This window comes from Nothoprocta perdicaria, unplaced genomic scaffold (assembly GCF_003342845.1).
Source record: "Nothoprocta perdicaria isolate Ctin4 unplaced genomic scaffold, notPer1 scaffold_658, whole genome shotgun sequence".
NCBI lineage: Eukaryota > Metazoa > Chordata > Aves > Tinamiformes > Tinamidae > Nothoprocta > Nothoprocta perdicaria.
In genome coordinates, this window is record NW_020455930.1 from 11,034 (window position 1) to 28,005 (window position 16,972).

A 16,972-nucleotide genomic window follows, 5' to 3' on the forward strand; every position below is an offset into this window, starting at 1 on the left:
CCAAGCCCCCAGCGCAGGGGGCAAATCCCGGGTTCTCCGGTGGCCCGGGCGGTTGTTCCTACCCCCTAGGCTGCCTCCGGCTGCTTGTGGTCTCCGGCCTCCTGGCCGTCCCTCGGTTGATCCGTCTGGAGGCCCTGCTTGTCCGCCCACCGTTCCCGGCGCTCTGGCTCTGTCTGCTGCTCTGTCCGTTAGTTGTGCTGAAATTCTCTTGCTCTCCACCCATCCGTTGGTTTTCCAGCCGTGCGTCTGTCCTCTGCACCCTGTCCGGGTGGCTGCGGCGCTCTCCAGCCTTCCAGGAGGTCAAGGTTATCCGCCCTTGAGTCCACGCATGCATCCATCCAGCTCCTATCCGTCCATCCATCTGTCCATCCATCCATCCATTTATAAATGGATAATCCCATCATCCAACCCATCATCCACTGACCCACCCTTCTGTCTGTCTATTTGTACACCCACTCTATCCACCCTTTCCTCTATACACACACCTATCCATCCATCCATCCATCCATCCTTCCATCCATCCTTCCATCCTTCCATCCATTCCTCCACCCTTCTGTCTCTCTCCATGTCTTTATATCCATCTTCCCCTCCCTATGTATCCACAGCTCCTCCCACCCCCCTACATCTTCACCCAGTCTTCATTGACTCCACCCAACCCTCCTCGTCCCCATTCAAGCCCCCAAATCCCCGTTGAACCCCCAAATTCTTCAACCAGGCTCCAGCTTCTCCGTTCACCCGCTCCAACCTCTCCATCCAACCCCCAACAGCTCCCCCCAAACCACAGCAGCTCCATCCTTCCTCCTTCCACGTGGAAAGGGGGAAACGGATGCCCTTCAGCCTCACTTTGGGAACAGCCGTCTGCAAAATCTTTGCTTCTCCCTCCACTTCATTTGAMATCCTGCCCAAATTTTGCCCTTTTTTGAGGAGAAAACCCCTTGAGCCCCCTCAATCCGTGCGCGCTCCCCACCATCATGAGTCACCGCTAGGGAAACAAGCGGTCGGGATGGACTCACGTCCCTCGTTGGGCTGGGAGGGAGCCGGCAAGTGCCGTCTTGCCCGGGTAATTAGCCGCCCCGCTAATTAGAGGAGGGCGTCACCCCGCGCGCCTCGCCTTTCCCTCCCATTGCCTGTCCCGGTTGCACCGTGGAACCCCCGTGGGGTCGGTCCCTGTGGAGGCTGCTGGGGTGGAGGCTGCCGGGGGTGGAGGTCCCCAGGGGCGGAGGCCGACAGGGGGGAGGTCCCTGGGGGCAGAGGCCACTGGGGGCGAGGTCCCTGGGGGCGGAGGCTGCCAGGGGTGGAGGCCGCTGTGGGTGGAGGCTGCTGAGGGAGGTCCCCGGGGGTGGAGGCCGCCAGGGGTGAAGGCCCTGGGGGCGGAGGCTGCCAGGGGTGGAGGCCGCTGTGGGTGGAGGCTGCTGGGGGAGGTCCCTGGGGGTGGAGGCCGCCAGGGGTGGAGGCCGCTGGGGGTGGAGGCTGCTGAGGGAGGTCCCCGGGGGTGGAGGCTGCCAGGGGTGAAGGCCGCTGGGGGTGGAGGCTGCCGGGGGGGAGGTCCCTGGGGGCGGAGGCCACCAGGGGTGGAGGCTGCCAGGGGGAGGCCGCCAGGGCGGAGGTAGATAACGGCCCAGACACCCTTCCGGGGAATGCGGCACCGGAAGGTGACGTTGTCCCCCAGTGCCACCTCCTCATGGGGGTGCAGCAGCAGGGAGGGTCGGGGTGCTGGGGGACGGACACAGTGGGTCTTGATGACGTGTTTGCACCCACCAGCATGTCCCCGCGCTGGTGGCACCCCTGCACCCCGTATCCGTTCTTTGGCCCTTTCCTGGACCCGTGTCCACACCCGTGGCCCTGTAGCTCCCGTCCCTACCCTTTTTGTYGCGCCCCTGCCCTCCCTCTCCCATTCCTGCCCCTTTGCCCCCCGCTCCCGCGTCCCCACATTCTGCCAGCCCCGTGACACTGCGCCCTCAGCCCCTTCTCGCGCCCAACCGCCCCTCTGCGCCCGCACCCTTATCCCGTCTCCCTGTTTCCCTCCTCTCTGCTCCCTTGTCCCCTCGTGCTGGCGTCTCCTGCTCCCGGTGCCCACACACGTCCTTGCATCCTCGTTCCCCCTTCTCCTCCCTCTGCGACTGTGCTCACGTCCTCGTGGCCCCAGATGTGTCCCCCCATCCCTGTCCCCACCAACACCCAGTGGGACCCATTAGCCCCCCGTATTCCCGGGTATTTTCCCCCCACACCCCTAAACACCCTCCTCCTGCTGCCCATACCCACAGCCCCTCTAGCCCCCGTCCCTCCAGGTTTGGAGGCTGCTCCAAGGGGCTTCAGTCCTACCTGGCTTTAGTGACGGGGGGTGCTCCGTGCTGGTGCCCCCAGGCTCCACCTCCAGCGTCACCTCGCTCCTGGGGTGTGGGGAGACGAAGGGGTTCTCTTGGGGACGGTAGGAGCACCCGTAGGTGCCAGCGTCGGCCTGTGTCACGCTCGGGAGGGTGAAGGTGGCCGTGTACCCTCCGGTGAGGGGCTGGATGGGGGTTGAGCTGCCGGCCTTGTGCAGGGCGAAGGTGGCCCCGTAGGTGGACGCGCACTGGATGGTGACATCGGCGCCCATCTGCACGCGCCCGCCAGGCCTCAGGGACACCACGGGAGGGGGGAACCGGCTATCTGGTCCAGAAAGGACAGACAGTGTGACACGGCCCTGAGGGGACGTSCCCATAGGATATCCTGTAAAGACCCCAGGAACGCTCCCTGGAGACCCCATGGGGATGTGTTTCCAGAGCACGGGAAACCCCTCCACGCCCTGCATGTGTTCAGTAGGTGATGCCGGGATGCCTCCAAGGACATGCCTGGACCCGAGGGACTCGGAACACTACCGCAATCACAAGGACACCGTGGGGACTCCCTTCCTCTACGGGGATCTTTGGAGTTCAGGGAGTGCCTTCATCTCTCCCCGCTCACGGGGTTATACCGGCTCCCCGCTGCTCTTTGGGGACACCCAAGGGGTCCTTCGCCCATGCAGTGACCCCCAGCACTCAGAGCCCCATCGCTTCCCCAGGGGCATCCTCTGACCTCTGGCTTTCCCCGGGCACCCCCTAGCCCCCAGGAGCCCCCGCAGACCCCAGCCCCACGGGGTCCCAGCCAGACACTCACCCAGCCCCACCAGCTCCACAGGGTCGCTCTCAACGACGGCGTGGGATGGCGACGGGCTCCTGTACTGGCCCCTGTATCTCCCGGCGAAGCTCCACGTCGACACAACCATGGAGACCTCGGCCACTTCTCCATCGCTTCTTCCCGCCTTCCTCGTAAACGGAGACCCAGGCACCCTCCCGGGGCACGCGGCACCGCAGCGTGGCCGTGTCCCCCCGGGCCAGCTCCCGGCCGGGGCGCAGGGACAGGGAGGGCCGGGGCGCTGGGGGARCAGCAGCGAGGTGGCGTTGGCGACACCCCGGGGGGGCCCCGTCCCGATTCCCACCGCGTGCCCCGGCTCCCGCTCACGGCCCTTCTTCCCGTCCCGCGCGCCGCGCTCGGGGCCCCGCCAGCCTGACCCACCTCCGCCCGTGCCCCCCGGCCACCCCCCCAACACGGGGCCCACCTCGTATGTGCACCCCACTGCCGTCCCCGTGGTCCCCATCCCCAACTCACCTCTCTGCCCGCTGCTCAACGCGACCAGACAGCAGCCTGCGGGGGACACGGGACCGGTTGATGTCTGCGGATATGGGGAGCCGCTCCCGTCCCCCCACAGGCCACCAGCGCCCAAGGACAAGGYGTCCCCGCCGTCCAGGGGCTCTGGAGAGGCAGGCTTCTTGGGATCCTCCCTACTCCCCGTCACTCACCGAGGCCCAGGAGAGCGTGGGCTATCGCCATCGCGGCGGCGGAGCAGAAGCCGCGTCCCGCCACGCCGGCAGCGCCGGAGAGGGCGCGGAGAGCCAGGGCAGCACCGCAGCTCTGCCCAGATGTCCCCTCGCCCCAGGCGGGAGGAGACAAGTCGTCAGGGGAAGCGGCCACAGAGGCAGTCGCGGTTCCCCTTGGGGGATGACGTGGTGTCRCCCCGGGGCGGCACCCTTTCTCCCCAAAAGGGAGGCACGCGCGGGGTGGCCCGCCGTTCCCGAGGGGGACACGCGCGGRGAATGAGGTTGTCCCCAAGGAGTGGTCCGCAAATCAGCTCTCCTCGTGGGTGGGGGTCACCAGCCATTCCCTAGGGGACGGCCACAGGCCAGGCCGGCTCCAGTTTGACCCCACACCGTCGCCTTGCGTGGAGTGATGCTCGCTGGATTCTCCGCGTGGATTCTCCCGCGGCATGTCGCCCCTGGAATGCTGCGCTCGGGGGGGCCACCGTTGGACCATCGCACACCGTTGGGCCAGGCAAAGGCCTCGGCAGGCGCTGAGCRGTGTCGTGCGTGGAGCATCCTACATGGTCTCCGTGGGGTGAGACACACGGGGATCGCCAGTACGGGTCCTGCTGGAGGCCCAAGCTGGTCACGTTAAGCCGAGGTGTCCCGCTAGACCTGGTACTGACGAATAGAGAAGGGCTCTTTGGGGTAGTGGAAGCTGGGGCAGCCTTGGTTGCAGTGAGCATGAGGTGGAGCTTAGGGTCCTRTGAAGAGCAGGCCATCCGCCCGACGATGGTTTCCGTGTTATTCGCACCTTGCTTTGCACCAAGGGCTCCCAGGGGCGCTTGAATCCGAAAGCTGCGGAAGACACAAGGGGGGCTCGACCCTCCCCGCGCTGGCGGTCCCTGCTGCCCCCCGAGATCCAGCCGCGATGCCCCACGGACCTTTATTAGAGGATGGACGGGGTAGGGGCGACGCGCGCCCTTGGGGTGCACCATGCGTGTGTGCAGTGCCCATGTGCCACCACACGCATGCACACGCATGCGCACACGTGTGCCGCGTGCATGCACACGTGTGCGCCCCGTGCTCTGCTCGTGCTCACCTCCCACGCTCCCAAGTTGGCAGCTCCTCACCGCGCGGATGGGTGTAAACGACACCCCGGCCATCATCGGAACAATGCTAATTAGGAAAAAAAAAAAAAGATTAAAAATAAAAGGCAATAAATGAGCATTTGGCCACCGCAAATGAAGTGGCCGCCCTCTCTCCTGAGGCGCTGGTTGGGTTGGTTTCATCCGGTCGCTTCATACAACCAAATGGCTTCAAATCATCGCCCCGCACACGGGAGGAAATGCGGCTTTTAAAGATGATTTTATTCCGCATTTTGCRGGTGGAATCACCATTTCAGGGAGCTTTTCGTCCCTCTGCAGTTTGGGGTGAAGGATCTTTTTCTACAAGTTATTCACGCTGCCTTTTGGGGAGCGTCTCGGGATTATTTCTCCCTCTCTACCATGGAGTTTTGCCCTCTCCAGAGAGAGGTGCATCCTTCCAACACCTTCGGGCAAGTTTCAACCCATTCTTGTCGTGCAWGAGTCTCAACTCTTTCCCAGTGTCTTCCAGTGTATTAATTCTTTAGYGAGGGGAGTATTTGTTTGCAAATTTTAGCAAAGCAAGGCTGTCCGGCCTCCTTCCTTCCTTCCTTCCCTGTTGGGGAAGGGGTGTCAGAAGTCCCTCCATCATTTTTCCGCTATTTTGGCAAACATAAAAGAAAAAGAAAAATAAAKGGGAAGGAAGGTCCCACCGAGATTTGAACTCGGATCGCTGGATTCAGAGTCCAGAGTGCTAACCATTACACCATGGGACCCGCCCGTGCTGGCAGCGCCGCCGGGCCGCACACGGCTGGGCGCCGCTGGGCCGAGACCCTTAAAGGGCGGCGCGGGCCGGGACTGCGGAGCCCGCGGGGGGCGGCCGGGAAAAGGGGGACCGGGAGAAGCGGCTCCGCGCTGGGAAGGCAAAAATACCAGCGCCCGAACAGGGACTTGAACCCTGGACCCTCAGATTAAAAGTCTGATGCTCTGCCGACTGAGCTATCCGGGCTCTGTGAAGTGGGTGCGCGGCGCCTCCTCATGCACTTCCCCCACGTCGGGGGCAATTTCGGCATCGCTGGGGAAGGGGATTGGAAGCGGCGCAGGGGGCTCGGGAAGCGGAGGGCGCTGCGGCTGCTACACGCRGGCGGGCACTGCGGGAGGAGCCGGCACGAGTGCCAATTAAAGGCGCCCAAGGCGGATTTTAGGGGTAAAAATTAAAACTTCGGGGCCTTATCAAGACGCTCGTCGGGAAACGGGAGCGTTAAAAGGCGATTCGAGGGCAAACACAGGCTGGGATTAACGGCGCCGCCACCGCCTGGGACACAGAGCGGGAGCGGCCGTGGGCGGGGCGCCCTACCACGGGCGGTGCGGACCTGAGGGAGAACTGCAGCCGCTGCTCGGCCCGTCGCGCTTCCCCACGCGTCGAAACGCTGCGAGGTCCCCGCGCGGCCAACGCAGCGCCCAGCGCCGCCCGTCCAAGGCGCGGCAGTGGTAAAATGGGTAAAATTAAACGATTAGAACTCCTTAAAGCGCTCCCCATGTGGGAGGATAAGGCAGTAACTAGTACGTAGTCTCATAGCAATAATTAAAAAATGCTATTTTAAAAAAATCTTAGATCTCCAAAAGCACAAGTCCCCCATACACAAAGAGAAGGGGAAATTATCGAGCACTTAGCTGCCTTTTTGCTGTCTGGCCAAGACGCCGCGTTCCCTCCCCGCCTGTTGCAGCCGCCCTACAGCTCGCGGAGCCACCCGCCCTTTATTACAACCCCCAGTCCGCTCCGAGGCGGTGGTCGCGAACCGGCCCGTGGCCCACGTGGAAACGAGGCGGCTCCAAACCGCGCGCTGCTATTGGCCAGAAGAAACGACTTGGTGCTCTCCTATTGGTTGGCTCGCAGAGCGGCGTTCTAGCCAATAAGAACGCGCGATTTCAATCCCCAGCAGGATATAAAAGGCAGGTCCCGGAAAGGGCTGCGTTTTTGTTTCTGTGGCTGCAGGGGACGTGGYGATGTCGGGGCGCGGGAAGCAGGGCGGCAAAGCGCGCGCCAAGGCCAAGTCGCGCTCGTCGCGCGCCGGCCTCCAGTTCCCCGTGGGCCGCGTGCACCGGCTGCTGCGCAAGGGCAACTACGCGGAGCGCGTGGGTGCTGGTGCGCCTGTCTATCTGGCTGCAGTCATGGAATACCTGACAGCCGAGATCCTGGAGCTGGCGGGCAATGCAGCGCGCGACAACAAGAAGACGCGCATCATCCCGCGCCACCTGCAGCTGGCYGTCCGCAACGATGAGGAGCTCAACAAGCTACTTGGCGGTGTCACCATCGCACAGGGCGGCGTGCTGCCCAACATCCAGGCTGTGCTGCTGCCCAAGAAGACCGAGAGCCACAAAGCCAAGGGCAAGTGAGAGTTCTCTGGAGACCAATCAACTTAATCTACAGGGCCCAAGCTCTTCTTATCCCATCATTTTTTAAACCCAAAGGCTCTTTTAAGAGCCACCTACCACTTCAGGAAAAGGGCTGAAGTTATTTACTAGAATAATTTGGTTCTAAGGTTGGAACAACATTGCTGTCAAGAAATGTGCTCCAGTTTAAGCCATCAATTGTGATGGCAGCAGTTATGCAGAGGCCCAGGCTTTTGCTAATCCCTGTGCACTCCTGCTTTGCTGCCTTGCACACAACCCCTGCATCTGATGCAGGTGAGAGGCTGCCCTCACCACTGAGATCCCTCAAAAGACCAGAATAACCCCAAAGGCAAATTAAAACACTAGTTGCTAGTTTAAACCTAGCTTGTAACACAGCAAATCCTGCAAGAAAGACTGCACCAAGGAAAGAGTCCAGAAGCAGCAAAACAGCAGAGCAGAYTGTGTTTCATACCCAAACAAATGCTTGAAAAGGCATTTAACTATTCTTCCAATGAGAGCAGAAATCCCCTTTTCTCAAAAAGAGCTGCCCCATCTTGCTCCTTCCTCCCCTGGAGCCTCTGCTTGCACGAGAAAGTGATGCTCTGTGCTGGGCCCATCAGGGCTARGCCCTTGGCCGGGAAAAACACCGTGATTGCCACTGCTCTAGACAGGTTATCAGTCACCCCTAAAAGACAAGGAAGCATTTCCTGGAAATGAATCCCTGCAGAAAAGYAAGTCTTCTCTGCTTCCTAAAGGTATCCTTCTAGGGGAGGCTTCCAAGAGCTGCCATATCAGTGGGAGATTAGTAGCAAAGATATGAACGAGGACAAGAGGTATGAACTATGATATTGAAAAGTATCTTTCTATTCCCTTAACMCTACAAAAGCTCCTTTCTTGTATTTCTCTAAGAGGTGATGAATGATTTTAAGAACACCTATAAATGTGGCATCCTACTTACATACAGAAGGAATCAGGATTTACAGCTTGTAAAGCAACYACAGTTACTTTTTTAAAAAAAAATAAGGAATATCTTTCTATAAGAAAAATTGCAAACAGTATAAAAGTTCACAGCTGAGATGGGAGAAGGTGGGTGGCTCCACAAAGAGCCCCTGGGGGGGCGGGGGGTAGCTGGGGCCCGGCTCCCCGGCAGCTCTGAGCTCGGGGGCGGCCCTGGCGCCCCCGGACACCGSCGGTGGCTCCACGACCCGCACACGGTTCCGCTCTCCGCGCGACTGCCCAGCCGCGTCCCGGGGCGCCCTTATAGCGGCGCCGCGATGCAAATGAGGAGCGCAGCAGCGTGCTCCCATTGGCCCGCAGCACGCGGGGGGAGGGGCCCATGCAGACGAGGCGGCTCCAAAGCGRCCCCGTTCATTGGCCAAGGCGGCGCRKCCGCTCCCGGCCAATCGGCTGGCGCCTTTTGAATCCCCGCGCGCGCATAAAGGTGCGGGAAGCAGGGCGACGAAGCACGGCGGCTTTGGCCCAGTCGTGCTCGTCGCGYGCCGGCCTCCAGTTCCCCGTGAGCCGCGTGTGGGCGGCTGCTGCACAAGGGCAACTACGTGGAGCGCGTGGGTGCCGGCACGCCCATCTGCTTGGTGGCTGTGCTCGAGTACCTGACGGCCGAGATCCTGGAGGTGGCGGGAAATGCGGTGTGTGACAACAAAAAGACGCACATCATCCTGCACCACCTGCAGCCCGGCCGCGTGCACCAGCTGCTGTGCAAGGGCAACTACGCGGAACACAGGGGTGCCGGCACGCCCATCCACTTGGTGGCTGTGCTCGAGTACCTGACAGCCCAGATCGTGGAGCTGGTGGGCAACACAGCACGTGACAACAGGAAGACACACATCCTGCACCACCTGTAGCTCACTATCTGCAACCATGAAGAGCCTAACAAGCTGCTTGGCAGTGTCACCATCACGCAGGGTAGCGTGCTGCCCAAGAAGACCGAGAGCTACAAAGCCRAGGGCAAGTGAGAGTTCTCTGGAGATCAATCGACTTTCTATAACATAAATTGCAAAGCATATAAGAATTCACAGCTGAGATGGGAGAAGGTGGGTGGCTCCACAAAGAGCCCCTGGGGGGGCGGGGGGTGGCTGGGGCCCGGCTCCCCGGCAGCTCTGTGCTCGGGGACGGACGGCCCTGGCGCCCCCGGACACCGGCGGTGGCTCCAAGCCCCGCACGCGGTGCCGCTCTCCGCGCGACTGCCCGGCCGCGTCCCGGGGCGCCCTTATAGCGGCGCCGCGATGTAAATGAGGAGCGCAGCCGCGCGCTCGCATTGGCTCACAGCACGCGGGGGGCGCGGCCCATGCAGATGAGGAGGCTCCAAAGCGGCCCCGCTCATTGGCCAAGGCGGCGCGTCCGCTCCCGGCCAATCGGCTGGCGCCTTTTGAATCSCCGCGCGCGCATAAAGGCGGCGCGCGCCGCATCGCGTGGCGCTCACTGGTGGTYGGGGCGGTTGGCGCGCGTGTCGTGGCGCGGGAAGCAGGGCGGCAAAGCACGTGCTAAGGCCAAGTCGTGCTCGTCGCACGCCGGCCTCCAGTTCCCCGTGGGCTGCATGTGGGTGGCTGCTGTGAAAGGGTAACTATGCRGAGCGCGGGTGCGCCCGTCTACCTGGCGACCGTGCTCGAGTACCTGACRGCCGAGATYCTGGAGTTGGCGGGCAACACGGCATGCGACAACAAAGACGCACATCATCCCACGCTACCTGCAGCTCTCCATCTGCAACAATGAAGAGCTTAATAAGCTGCTTGGCGGTGTCACCATCACGCAGGGTGGCGTGCTGCCCAACATCCAGTCCRTGCTGCTGCCCAAGAAGACAGAGCCATAAGCCCAAGGGCAATTGACACCGTGTCTCGCTCGCTGCTCTCCTTCCTTCCCTTCTCCCATCAAAGGCTCTTTTCAGAGCCGCCTACATGCTCATGAGAGAGCTGCGCTGTAGCCTGAGCAGCATGACCGGCACGGGCAAGGGGTTTGGTGGGGCCAGGGTAGGCAGCGGGCGGGATTGGTGGTTCCAGGGGGAAACGCATGGCGGTCGAAGCGGAGCAGAGCAGGGTGTCCCGCGCATTTCCTCTTCATCCTTRGTGTGTTCTGGCAGCAGCATCCAATGAGTGCCGAGCGCACGAAATTAAAAGTGCTTGCTGTGTGCCCCATCCATTCTGGTGAGCGCGCGAACTCGCCTCGCGCCGTTCCTCTCGCACGTGCGCTGCGCGGGTTGCCGGTGCGGAGTACGGTTTGGAAAACAAAGCTGGATGGTGGCGGTGCTGGCGGGGCCCATGTGGCCCCTGCTGGGGCCTTTCGGGGGGCACCGGGCTCTGCACCGATCCCATGCAGCCCTGCAGCCGCTTTGCTGCACGGACGCTGGCACCACATCACAGTTATCTTTTTGGGGGGAAAAAGCAGCTTTTTCTGCTCTGTGAGAGAGYTGTGCATTATCACTCCCTGGTGGTCTAGTGGTTAGGATTCGGCGCTCTCACCGCCGCGGCCCGGGTTCGATTCCCGGTCAGGGAAGACTCCTTTTAAGTTCCCAGGTGTTTTAGATCTGTTTTGTCTTCATTTTTTTCCCCTCTGCCGCCTTYGTGTCCTCGTTCACACGGCGCAGCAGGGAGCGGTCTCCCCTGGGGAGAACTCTCGGAACTGCATCTTCCTACGCCCGAGAATCCAGGGACCTTCCATTAAAAGAAATAAAATAAAAATATATAAATTAATAAAAACAAGAKGGGGGAGAAAATAGGAGAAAAATACACCCCATCCATCAGCAATAATCATGGAGGCACCGCTGGGATTCGAACCCAGGATCTCCTGTTTACTAGACAGGCGCTTTAACCAACTAAGCCACGGCGCCGCTTGCTGCCGTTTMTTGGCCGTTTTCCTGCATCTGCAAGGGCAGCCCGGACGGGCGCTGCGCCGTGTCCCTCCTCCGGCAGCCGCCGCGCGGAGCGGAGCCCCGTCCCGGGCCCCTTTCCCCATCCCGCCGCGTCCCTCCAGCGCGTCCCGGTGCTCGCGGTGCCCAGAGGGCGGCCGCGTCGCGGACACCGTCAGCTCCCTCCTCGTTAGTATAGTGGTGAGTATCCCCGCCTGTCACGCGGGAGACCGGGGTTCGATTCCCCGACGGGGAGAGCATGCTTTTTTTTTTTCCTCACCTCTTTTCTGTTTTCACTTCTCATTCACCTCGCTTTTGTTCTCATTCACCTCGCTTTTGTTTTCCTTTCCCCTTCACTTCTGTTTTCCTTTCCCCTTCACTTCGCTTTTGTTTTTCCTTTCCCATTCACCTCGCTTTTGTTTCCCTTCTCATTCGCCGCCTAAAGGCGCGAGGGGCTCCGCGGACGAAGCCGCCGCTTCAGCCGCGGAATTGGGCAAAGCCGGACCTGAGAGGGGACTGTGAGCAGGCTGGCAGCGCCCCGCCCACCGCCTCCCCCAGCCAATGAGCGCGCGGCTCCTCTCGCCCCCCGCGGCGTTTGATCCCGCGCTTTGGCGCCAAATGTGGAGCGCCCCTCGCGCTTCAGCTTCGCGGGGGCAGCGCGGGGTTTGTGTCGAGCGACAAGGCGTGAAAAAAAGGGAGAAAATTCGGAGCTAGCAGAGGATGGTTTCGATCCATCGACCTCTGGGTTATGGGCCCAGCACGCTTCCGCTGCGCCACTCTGCTSCTTGTAGRAAACTRCTTTCTGTTYTTCTTTAAAAATAGAATCTTTAAAYGTGTTCGGCAGCTCGCGCCTTTTCTCCCTCTCAGGGGTGACTCCAGTGCCGTGACTCGGGGGGGCTTCGGGCGCTGATGGAGTCGGGGAGCCCTCCCTGCGTTTGTCCTCGCCCAGGGAAAAGGGGGGGGCGAAAGAGCAAACGCGGGGAGGCGGGTGAGGAAGAAGAAAGAAGAACAGGCAGGAAAAGAAAGGAAGAGGAAGAAAAGAAGAATAAGAAGGAGTAGGAGGAAGGAGCAGCGCCAGCAGTCGCTTCAAGCCGAGTGCAGAGGAGCCCCGCGGGGACCCCGGCTCTGCCCGACGGCTTCCTCCGCTCCCCAAAAGAGACGCGAAACCGCCGCGCCGCCGCTGGAGATGCCGGGGATTGAACCCGGGGCCTCATACATGCGAAGCATGCGCTCTACCGCTGAGCTACATCCCCTGCGCCCAGCGCTTSCCGGCCGCTGCCCTTGGCGGCGGCGCTCGGCGGCCCCGGCCCGGCCCCGCGCGCCCCATGGCGCCGCCGCGGCGCCCCGCCGCCGGCGGACGAGGTGGCCGAGTGGTTAAGGCGATGGACTGCTAATCCATTGTGCTCTGCACGCGTGGGTTCGAATCCCATCCTCGTCGGCTGCGCGTTGGTTTTTGCAGCCCGGTTATTCCGCGTTTTCTCTCCCGTTGGTTTCCTCTGCAGCCCGCGGGGGATTTGCCCTCGGCGGAGGAGGAGCGGGGCGGAGATCGCGTGGGCARACCGGCCACCCACCCGCTGGGGCGCCCTTACAAGGGCCGACGGGATCCCGGACGGAGGCGGGCAGAGCTGGTTGAACAGGCGGGTTGCGCCCGCGCYGCAGAGCACCCTTAGAGACCCGGAGCGGGCGGGTCCCCGCGCGGTCCCTGCAGCTCCCGGGGAGGAAGAACGTCCCGCGCGGGGACGGGGTCGGCCCGACGGCGAGGGCGGCTCCGCGCTGGAGAAGGCGGGCCGGGGACACCAAAMCACGAGTCTCTGTGGCGCAATCGGTTAGCGCGTTCGGCTGTTAACCGAAAGGTTGGTGGTTCGAGCCCACCCAGGGACGGGCGGGAAGATCTTTTTGTTTTCCTCCCCCAAGCCCCGCGCCTCAGACCGCTCCTGATTTTAACACCTGAAAAATCCACTTACTTTTCCCCACACAAAGCAAAGTGAAATCATGAGCTCACTGTTACCACCGCAGCTGCCGTGAGGTGAGGGTGCAAGGGGAGTGGAGGGGTCTTCGCCTGGAAGGGAACGGGATAGGGCTCATGGGTGGGAATGCAGGGTTGGAGACTCAAAGAAAGAAGACTGAGGGGAAGAGAGAAAAAGAAAATGGAACTCCAAAATAGAGCGCTGCATTGGCCGGGAATCGAACCCGGGCCTCCCGCGTGGCAGGCGAGAATTCTACCACTGAACCACCAATGCCCCCGCTGTAGACTCTCGCGTGGGAGTGGGAACAAGAGCCGCTCCCCGACGCACTGTTGAACACCCAACCCACCCATCGCGCGTGTGAGGGGGTTCGCCGTCTTTATGCACGCGCGGGGATTCAAAAGACGCCAGCCGATTGGCTGAGAGCGGACGCACCGCCTTGACCAATGAGCGGGGACGCCTTGGAGCCACCTCGTTTGCATGGGCCGCGCCCCGCGCTTGTTGCGGACCAATGGGAGCGCGCGGCGGCGCTACTCATTTGCATCGCGGCGCCGCTATAAGGGCGCCCCGGGAMGCSGCYGGGCAGTCGCGCGGAGAGCGGCACCGTGTGCGGGTCGTGGAGCCACCGCCGGTGTSCGGGGRCGCCAGGGCCGTCCCCGAGCACAGAGCTGCCGGGGAGCCGGGCCCCAGCCACCCCCCCAGGGGCTCTTTGTGGAGCCACCCACTTTCTGCCATCTGAGCTGTGAACTTTTATACTCTTTGCAATTTATCTTATAGAAAGATGTTCCTTATTTTTTTTAAAAAAAAGTAACTATGGTTGCACATTTCTTGACAGCAATGTTGTTCCAACCTTAGAACTAAATTATTTTAGTACATAACTTCAGCCCTTTTCCTGAAGTGGTAGGTGGCTCTTAAAAGAGCTTTTGGGTTTAAAAAAGGAGAGGATAAGAAGAGCTTGGGCCCTGTAGATTAAGTTGATTGGTCTCCAGAGAACTCTCACTTGCCCTTGGCTTTGTGGCTCTCAGTCTTGGGCAGCAGCATGGACTGGATGCTGGGCAGCACGCCGCCCTGCGCGATGGTGACACCGCCAAGCAGCTTGCTAGGCTCCTCATTGTTGGGGATGGCGAGCTGCAGGTGGTGCAGGATGATGCGCRTCTTCTTGTTGTCGCACACCGCATTTCCCGCCACCTCCAGGATCTCGGCCATCAGGTACTCGAGCACAGCCACCAAGCAGATGGGCGTGCCGGCACCCACGCGCTCCACGTAGTTGCCCTTGTGCAGCAGCCGCCCACATGCGGCTCACGGGGAACTGGAGGCCGGCACGCGACGAGCACGACTGGGCCAAAGCCGCCGTGCTTTGCCGCCCTGCTTCCCGCGCCCCGTCCACCAGTGAGCGCCACGCGATGCGGCGCGCGCCGCCTTTATGCGCGCGCGGGGATTTAAAAGGCGCCAGCCGATTGGCCGGGAGTGGCCGCGCCGCCTTGGCCAATGAACGGGGCCGCTTTGGAGCCGCGCCGTCTGCATGGGCCGCGCCCCCCGCGTGCTGTGAGCCAATGGGAGCGCGCGGCTGCGCTCCTCATTTGCATCGCGGCGCCGCTATAAGGACGCCCCGGGACGCGGCTGGGCAGTCGTGCGGAGAGCGGCACCGTGTGCGGGTCGTGGAGCCACCGCCGGTGTCCGGGGGCGCCAGGGCCGCCCCCGAGCTCAGAGCTGCCGGGGAGCCGGGCCCCAGCCACCCCCCAGGGGCTCTTTGTGCAGCCACCCACCCTCTCCAAGTGGCTCCTGCAAACACACTGCAGATTCACTTCCCTTCAGGCTCCTTAGAGGCATTAATCCATTAATTAATCCATTAATTTGGCTCTTTTGAAATACATTTCCCTTTTTGTCCAATATATGCTGCAGTGACCTTCATTAAGTGGTTTATTCCTGAGGTTTCTCCCTCTGCAAATGCTGCAGCTGGGAGGCCCCTGGGGCCAGTTTTGCAACTCTGTTGGRGGGCAGAATTGGGGTTAGTTGCCCCCCAAAACTTGCCCTGAGTTTGGGGTGGTTTAATCCCCCCGTGGAAGCAGCAATGGGAAAAGCAATGGAAGCGCCATCAAGCTTGAAATGAAGGGTCCAATCACCACCATAATTTAATCAGCGGGTGATTAGCGCTTGACATTAGTTTGGGTTTAGTGCTGTTACGTTGCCTGTCCCGGGTGTCTCCGGGGCTCAGGGAGCAGAGGGGGGATCCGGCACCGGAGCTGTTCGGAAACAACACACGGAGGTGCCGGTGACGCTGCCCTCGGCACAGGCGAGAGAGGGGTGACAACCGCGCGCAAGCGGCGGGAGTGACGCGCAGGTACCGCGCGAGGCACAAGCGGCGGGTGACACCCGGCGGGTGACAAGTCATGCACAGTGTGAGACCAGCGCGGGGTACAACCCGCAGGCACCCCTACAGGCAGTACGTGGTGAGCGACCACCGCGTGGGTACAACCCACAACCCGTGACACCGTATTAGAACACCCTGACGTCGTTTGCGACCCCAAATTCGGCGGGGAAATGCTGCAGTGGGGCAGGAACAGCAAAACGGGGTGAAAACRGGTAAAATAGGGACACGGGTGCAAAGGGCTCCCGGGCCAGCCGGGCTCCGGCCTCCCCGCCGCAGCGAGCGCAACCCCCGGCCGCGTTCACAGCACCCTGTTTATCCCGACGGTGCCGGTGCCGGGAGCGGCCGGTTCGGGGCCGCGTCGGAGCCGCTTCCCTCCGCTCCGGTCGCGGTCGGATCCCCAGGGAGTCACTCCGGGTTCAACCAGGCGCCGGCTTCTTCCACGGCCTTGGGCACGACGAGGAAGACCTCGCAGAGGCCTCGGGAGAGGAAGTCGCGGAGGAAGCTCCTGCGAAGGCCGGAGCCGTTAGGGGCGGAAAAGCCCTTTGGGATCGTGGGGTGCAACCGCCAGCCCCCCCGGCACCATCCCAGGAAACTGAGCGCCGCATGCACAGCTTCCYGGGCGCTGCCGGACACGGTGGCTCCACGGCCTCCCTGAGTGCTCCCAAAGCCTCTTCCCGTGGAGAAAWTGTTCCTGATATCCCCAACGTCCGGACCTGCCCTGGCGCGCCCTGAGGCCGCTGCCTCCCGTCCCATCCCTAGTTATGGGGCCCCGGCTCCATAGGGAGAGGCTGAGGTTGGAAGGGACCTCCGGGATCGCCCCAGCCGGCACCCCCGGCGCRTGGGGCGACATCCAGGCGGGTCGGGGAGCGCCGGGGGCCCCCCCGGGCACCCACCTGAGCTCGGCGTCGCCGCCGATGGGCGCCGGCGCCTCCAGCTTGGAGTCCAGGTTGTAGTAGGTGCCGCAGAGCCGCCGCACGGCCAGCCAGTGCTGGCGGCGCAGGGGCAGCGACACGGCGCCCAGCGACACGCCGGAGGGCACGTTGAGGATGAAGCCCACGATCTGCCCCAGCGCCAGCCGCTCCAGCGGCCTGCGGGGGGCACACACGTAGGGACATTTGGGGGGGCACACACATAGGGACATTTGGGGGGGCACACACACGTAGACACATAGGGACATTCGGGGGGACACACACACACATGGGGACATTCGGGGGGGCACACACACACATGGGGACATTCGGGGGTGCACACACACACACACACATAGGGACATTCGGGGGGCCCGGGGAAAGGGGGGGCGGGAAGCGGCGCCCCCGGCCTCACCGGCGCTTGTCCCACCACACGGCCGCCAGCCCCAGGCCCTGCAGCGCGGCCATGATGACGTTCACGTCGTAGTTGCCCGTGCCCAGCAGGCTGCGGTGCGGGTTGAGGCGCGCGTCCGGCGCCAGGCTGCGGAAAGAGAGCGGGATTTGGGGGGGCGGGAC

The 16,972-nt window shown here is 62.3% G+C and overlaps 2 protein-coding genes, 1 long non-coding RNA gene, 10 other non-coding genes and 1 pseudogene across 14 annotated transcripts; 5 read left to right on the top strand and 9 right to left on the bottom strand.

Annotated features, from left to right (window-relative positions):
• Positions 1-126: 126 nt before the first annotated feature.
• LOC112956628 lies at positions 127-1,006 on the bottom strand. Its single transcript, XR_003251079.1, has 2 exons — positions 968-1,006; positions 127-361 (listed from the first exon to the last, which is right to left on the bottom strand). It is a non-coding gene; the product is annotated as an uncharacterized LOC112956628 (long non-coding RNA).
• A 4,598-nt stretch (positions 1,007-5,604) lies between these two features.
• On the bottom strand, positions 5,605-5,676 carry TRNAQ-CUG. The gene has a single exon. It is a non-coding gene; the product is annotated as a tRNA-Gln (tRNA).
• Positions 5,677-5,836: 160 nt separating this feature from the next.
• Positions 5,837-5,909, bottom strand: TRNAK-UUU. Its single transcript has one exon. It is a non-coding gene; the product is annotated as a tRNA-Lys (tRNA).
• Positions 5,910-6,907: 998 nt separating this feature from the next.
• On the top strand, positions 6,908-7,330 carry LOC112956627 (histone H2A type 2-C-like). Of its 2 annotated transcripts, XM_026050125.1 has the most exons (2): positions 6,908-6,988; positions 7,094-7,330. In XM_026050125.1, exons 1-2 carry the CDS (start codon positions 6,908-6,910, stop codon positions 7,295-7,297), a joined length of 285 nt encoding a protein of 94 aa, XP_025905910.1. In that variant the 3' UTR covers positions 7,298-7,330. The 2 variants fall into 2 exon arrangements, with proteins under 2 accessions (XP_025905910.1, XP_025905909.1); XM_026050124.1 differs by having other exon boundaries at positions 6,908-7,330.
• Positions 7,331-10,729: 3,399 nt separating this feature from the next.
• Positions 10,730-10,801, top strand: TRNAE-CUC. The gene has a single exon. It is a non-coding gene; the product is annotated as a tRNA-Glu (tRNA).
• A 260-nt stretch (positions 10,802-11,061) lies between these two features.
• TRNAT-AGU lies at positions 11,062-11,135 on the bottom strand. Its single transcript has one exon. It is a non-coding gene; the product is annotated as a tRNA-Thr (tRNA).
• Positions 11,136-11,337: 202 nt separating this feature from the next.
• TRNAD-GUC lies at positions 11,338-11,409 on the top strand. The gene has a single exon. It is a non-coding gene; the product is annotated as a tRNA-Asp (tRNA).
• A 455-nt stretch (positions 11,410-11,864) lies between these two features.
• On the bottom strand, positions 11,865-11,936 carry TRNAM-CAU. The gene has a single exon. It is a non-coding gene; the product is annotated as a tRNA-Met (tRNA).
• Positions 11,937-12,334: 398 nt separating this feature from the next.
• On the bottom strand, positions 12,335-12,406 carry TRNAA-CGC. The gene has a single exon. It is a non-coding gene; the product is annotated as a tRNA-Ala (tRNA).
• A 103-nt stretch (positions 12,407-12,509) lies between these two features.
• On the top strand, positions 12,510-12,591 carry TRNAS-GCU. Its single transcript has one exon. It is a non-coding gene; the product is annotated as a tRNA-Ser (tRNA).
• A 369-nt stretch (positions 12,592-12,960) lies between these two features.
• TRNAN-GUU lies at positions 12,961-13,034 on the top strand. Its single transcript has one exon. It is a non-coding gene; the product is annotated as a tRNA-Asn (tRNA).
• A 288-nt stretch (positions 13,035-13,322) lies between these two features.
• Positions 13,323-13,393, bottom strand: TRNAG-GCC. Its single transcript has one exon. It is a non-coding gene; the product is annotated as a tRNA-Gly (tRNA).
• Positions 13,394-14,104: 711 nt separating this feature from the next.
• LOC112956625 lies at positions 14,105-14,641 on the bottom strand (annotated as a pseudogene).
• Positions 14,642-15,799: 1,158 nt separating this feature from the next.
• Positions 15,800-16,945, bottom strand: JOSD2 (Josephin domain containing 2; the record flags this gene model as incomplete). Its single annotated transcript, XM_026050123.1, has 3 exons — positions 15,800-15,993; positions 16,382-16,576; positions 16,812-16,945. Coding segments are annotated over 3 exons (429 nt in total), but the record flags the coding sequence as incomplete, so codon positions are not given.
• Positions 16,946-16,972: the final 27 nt, after the last annotated feature.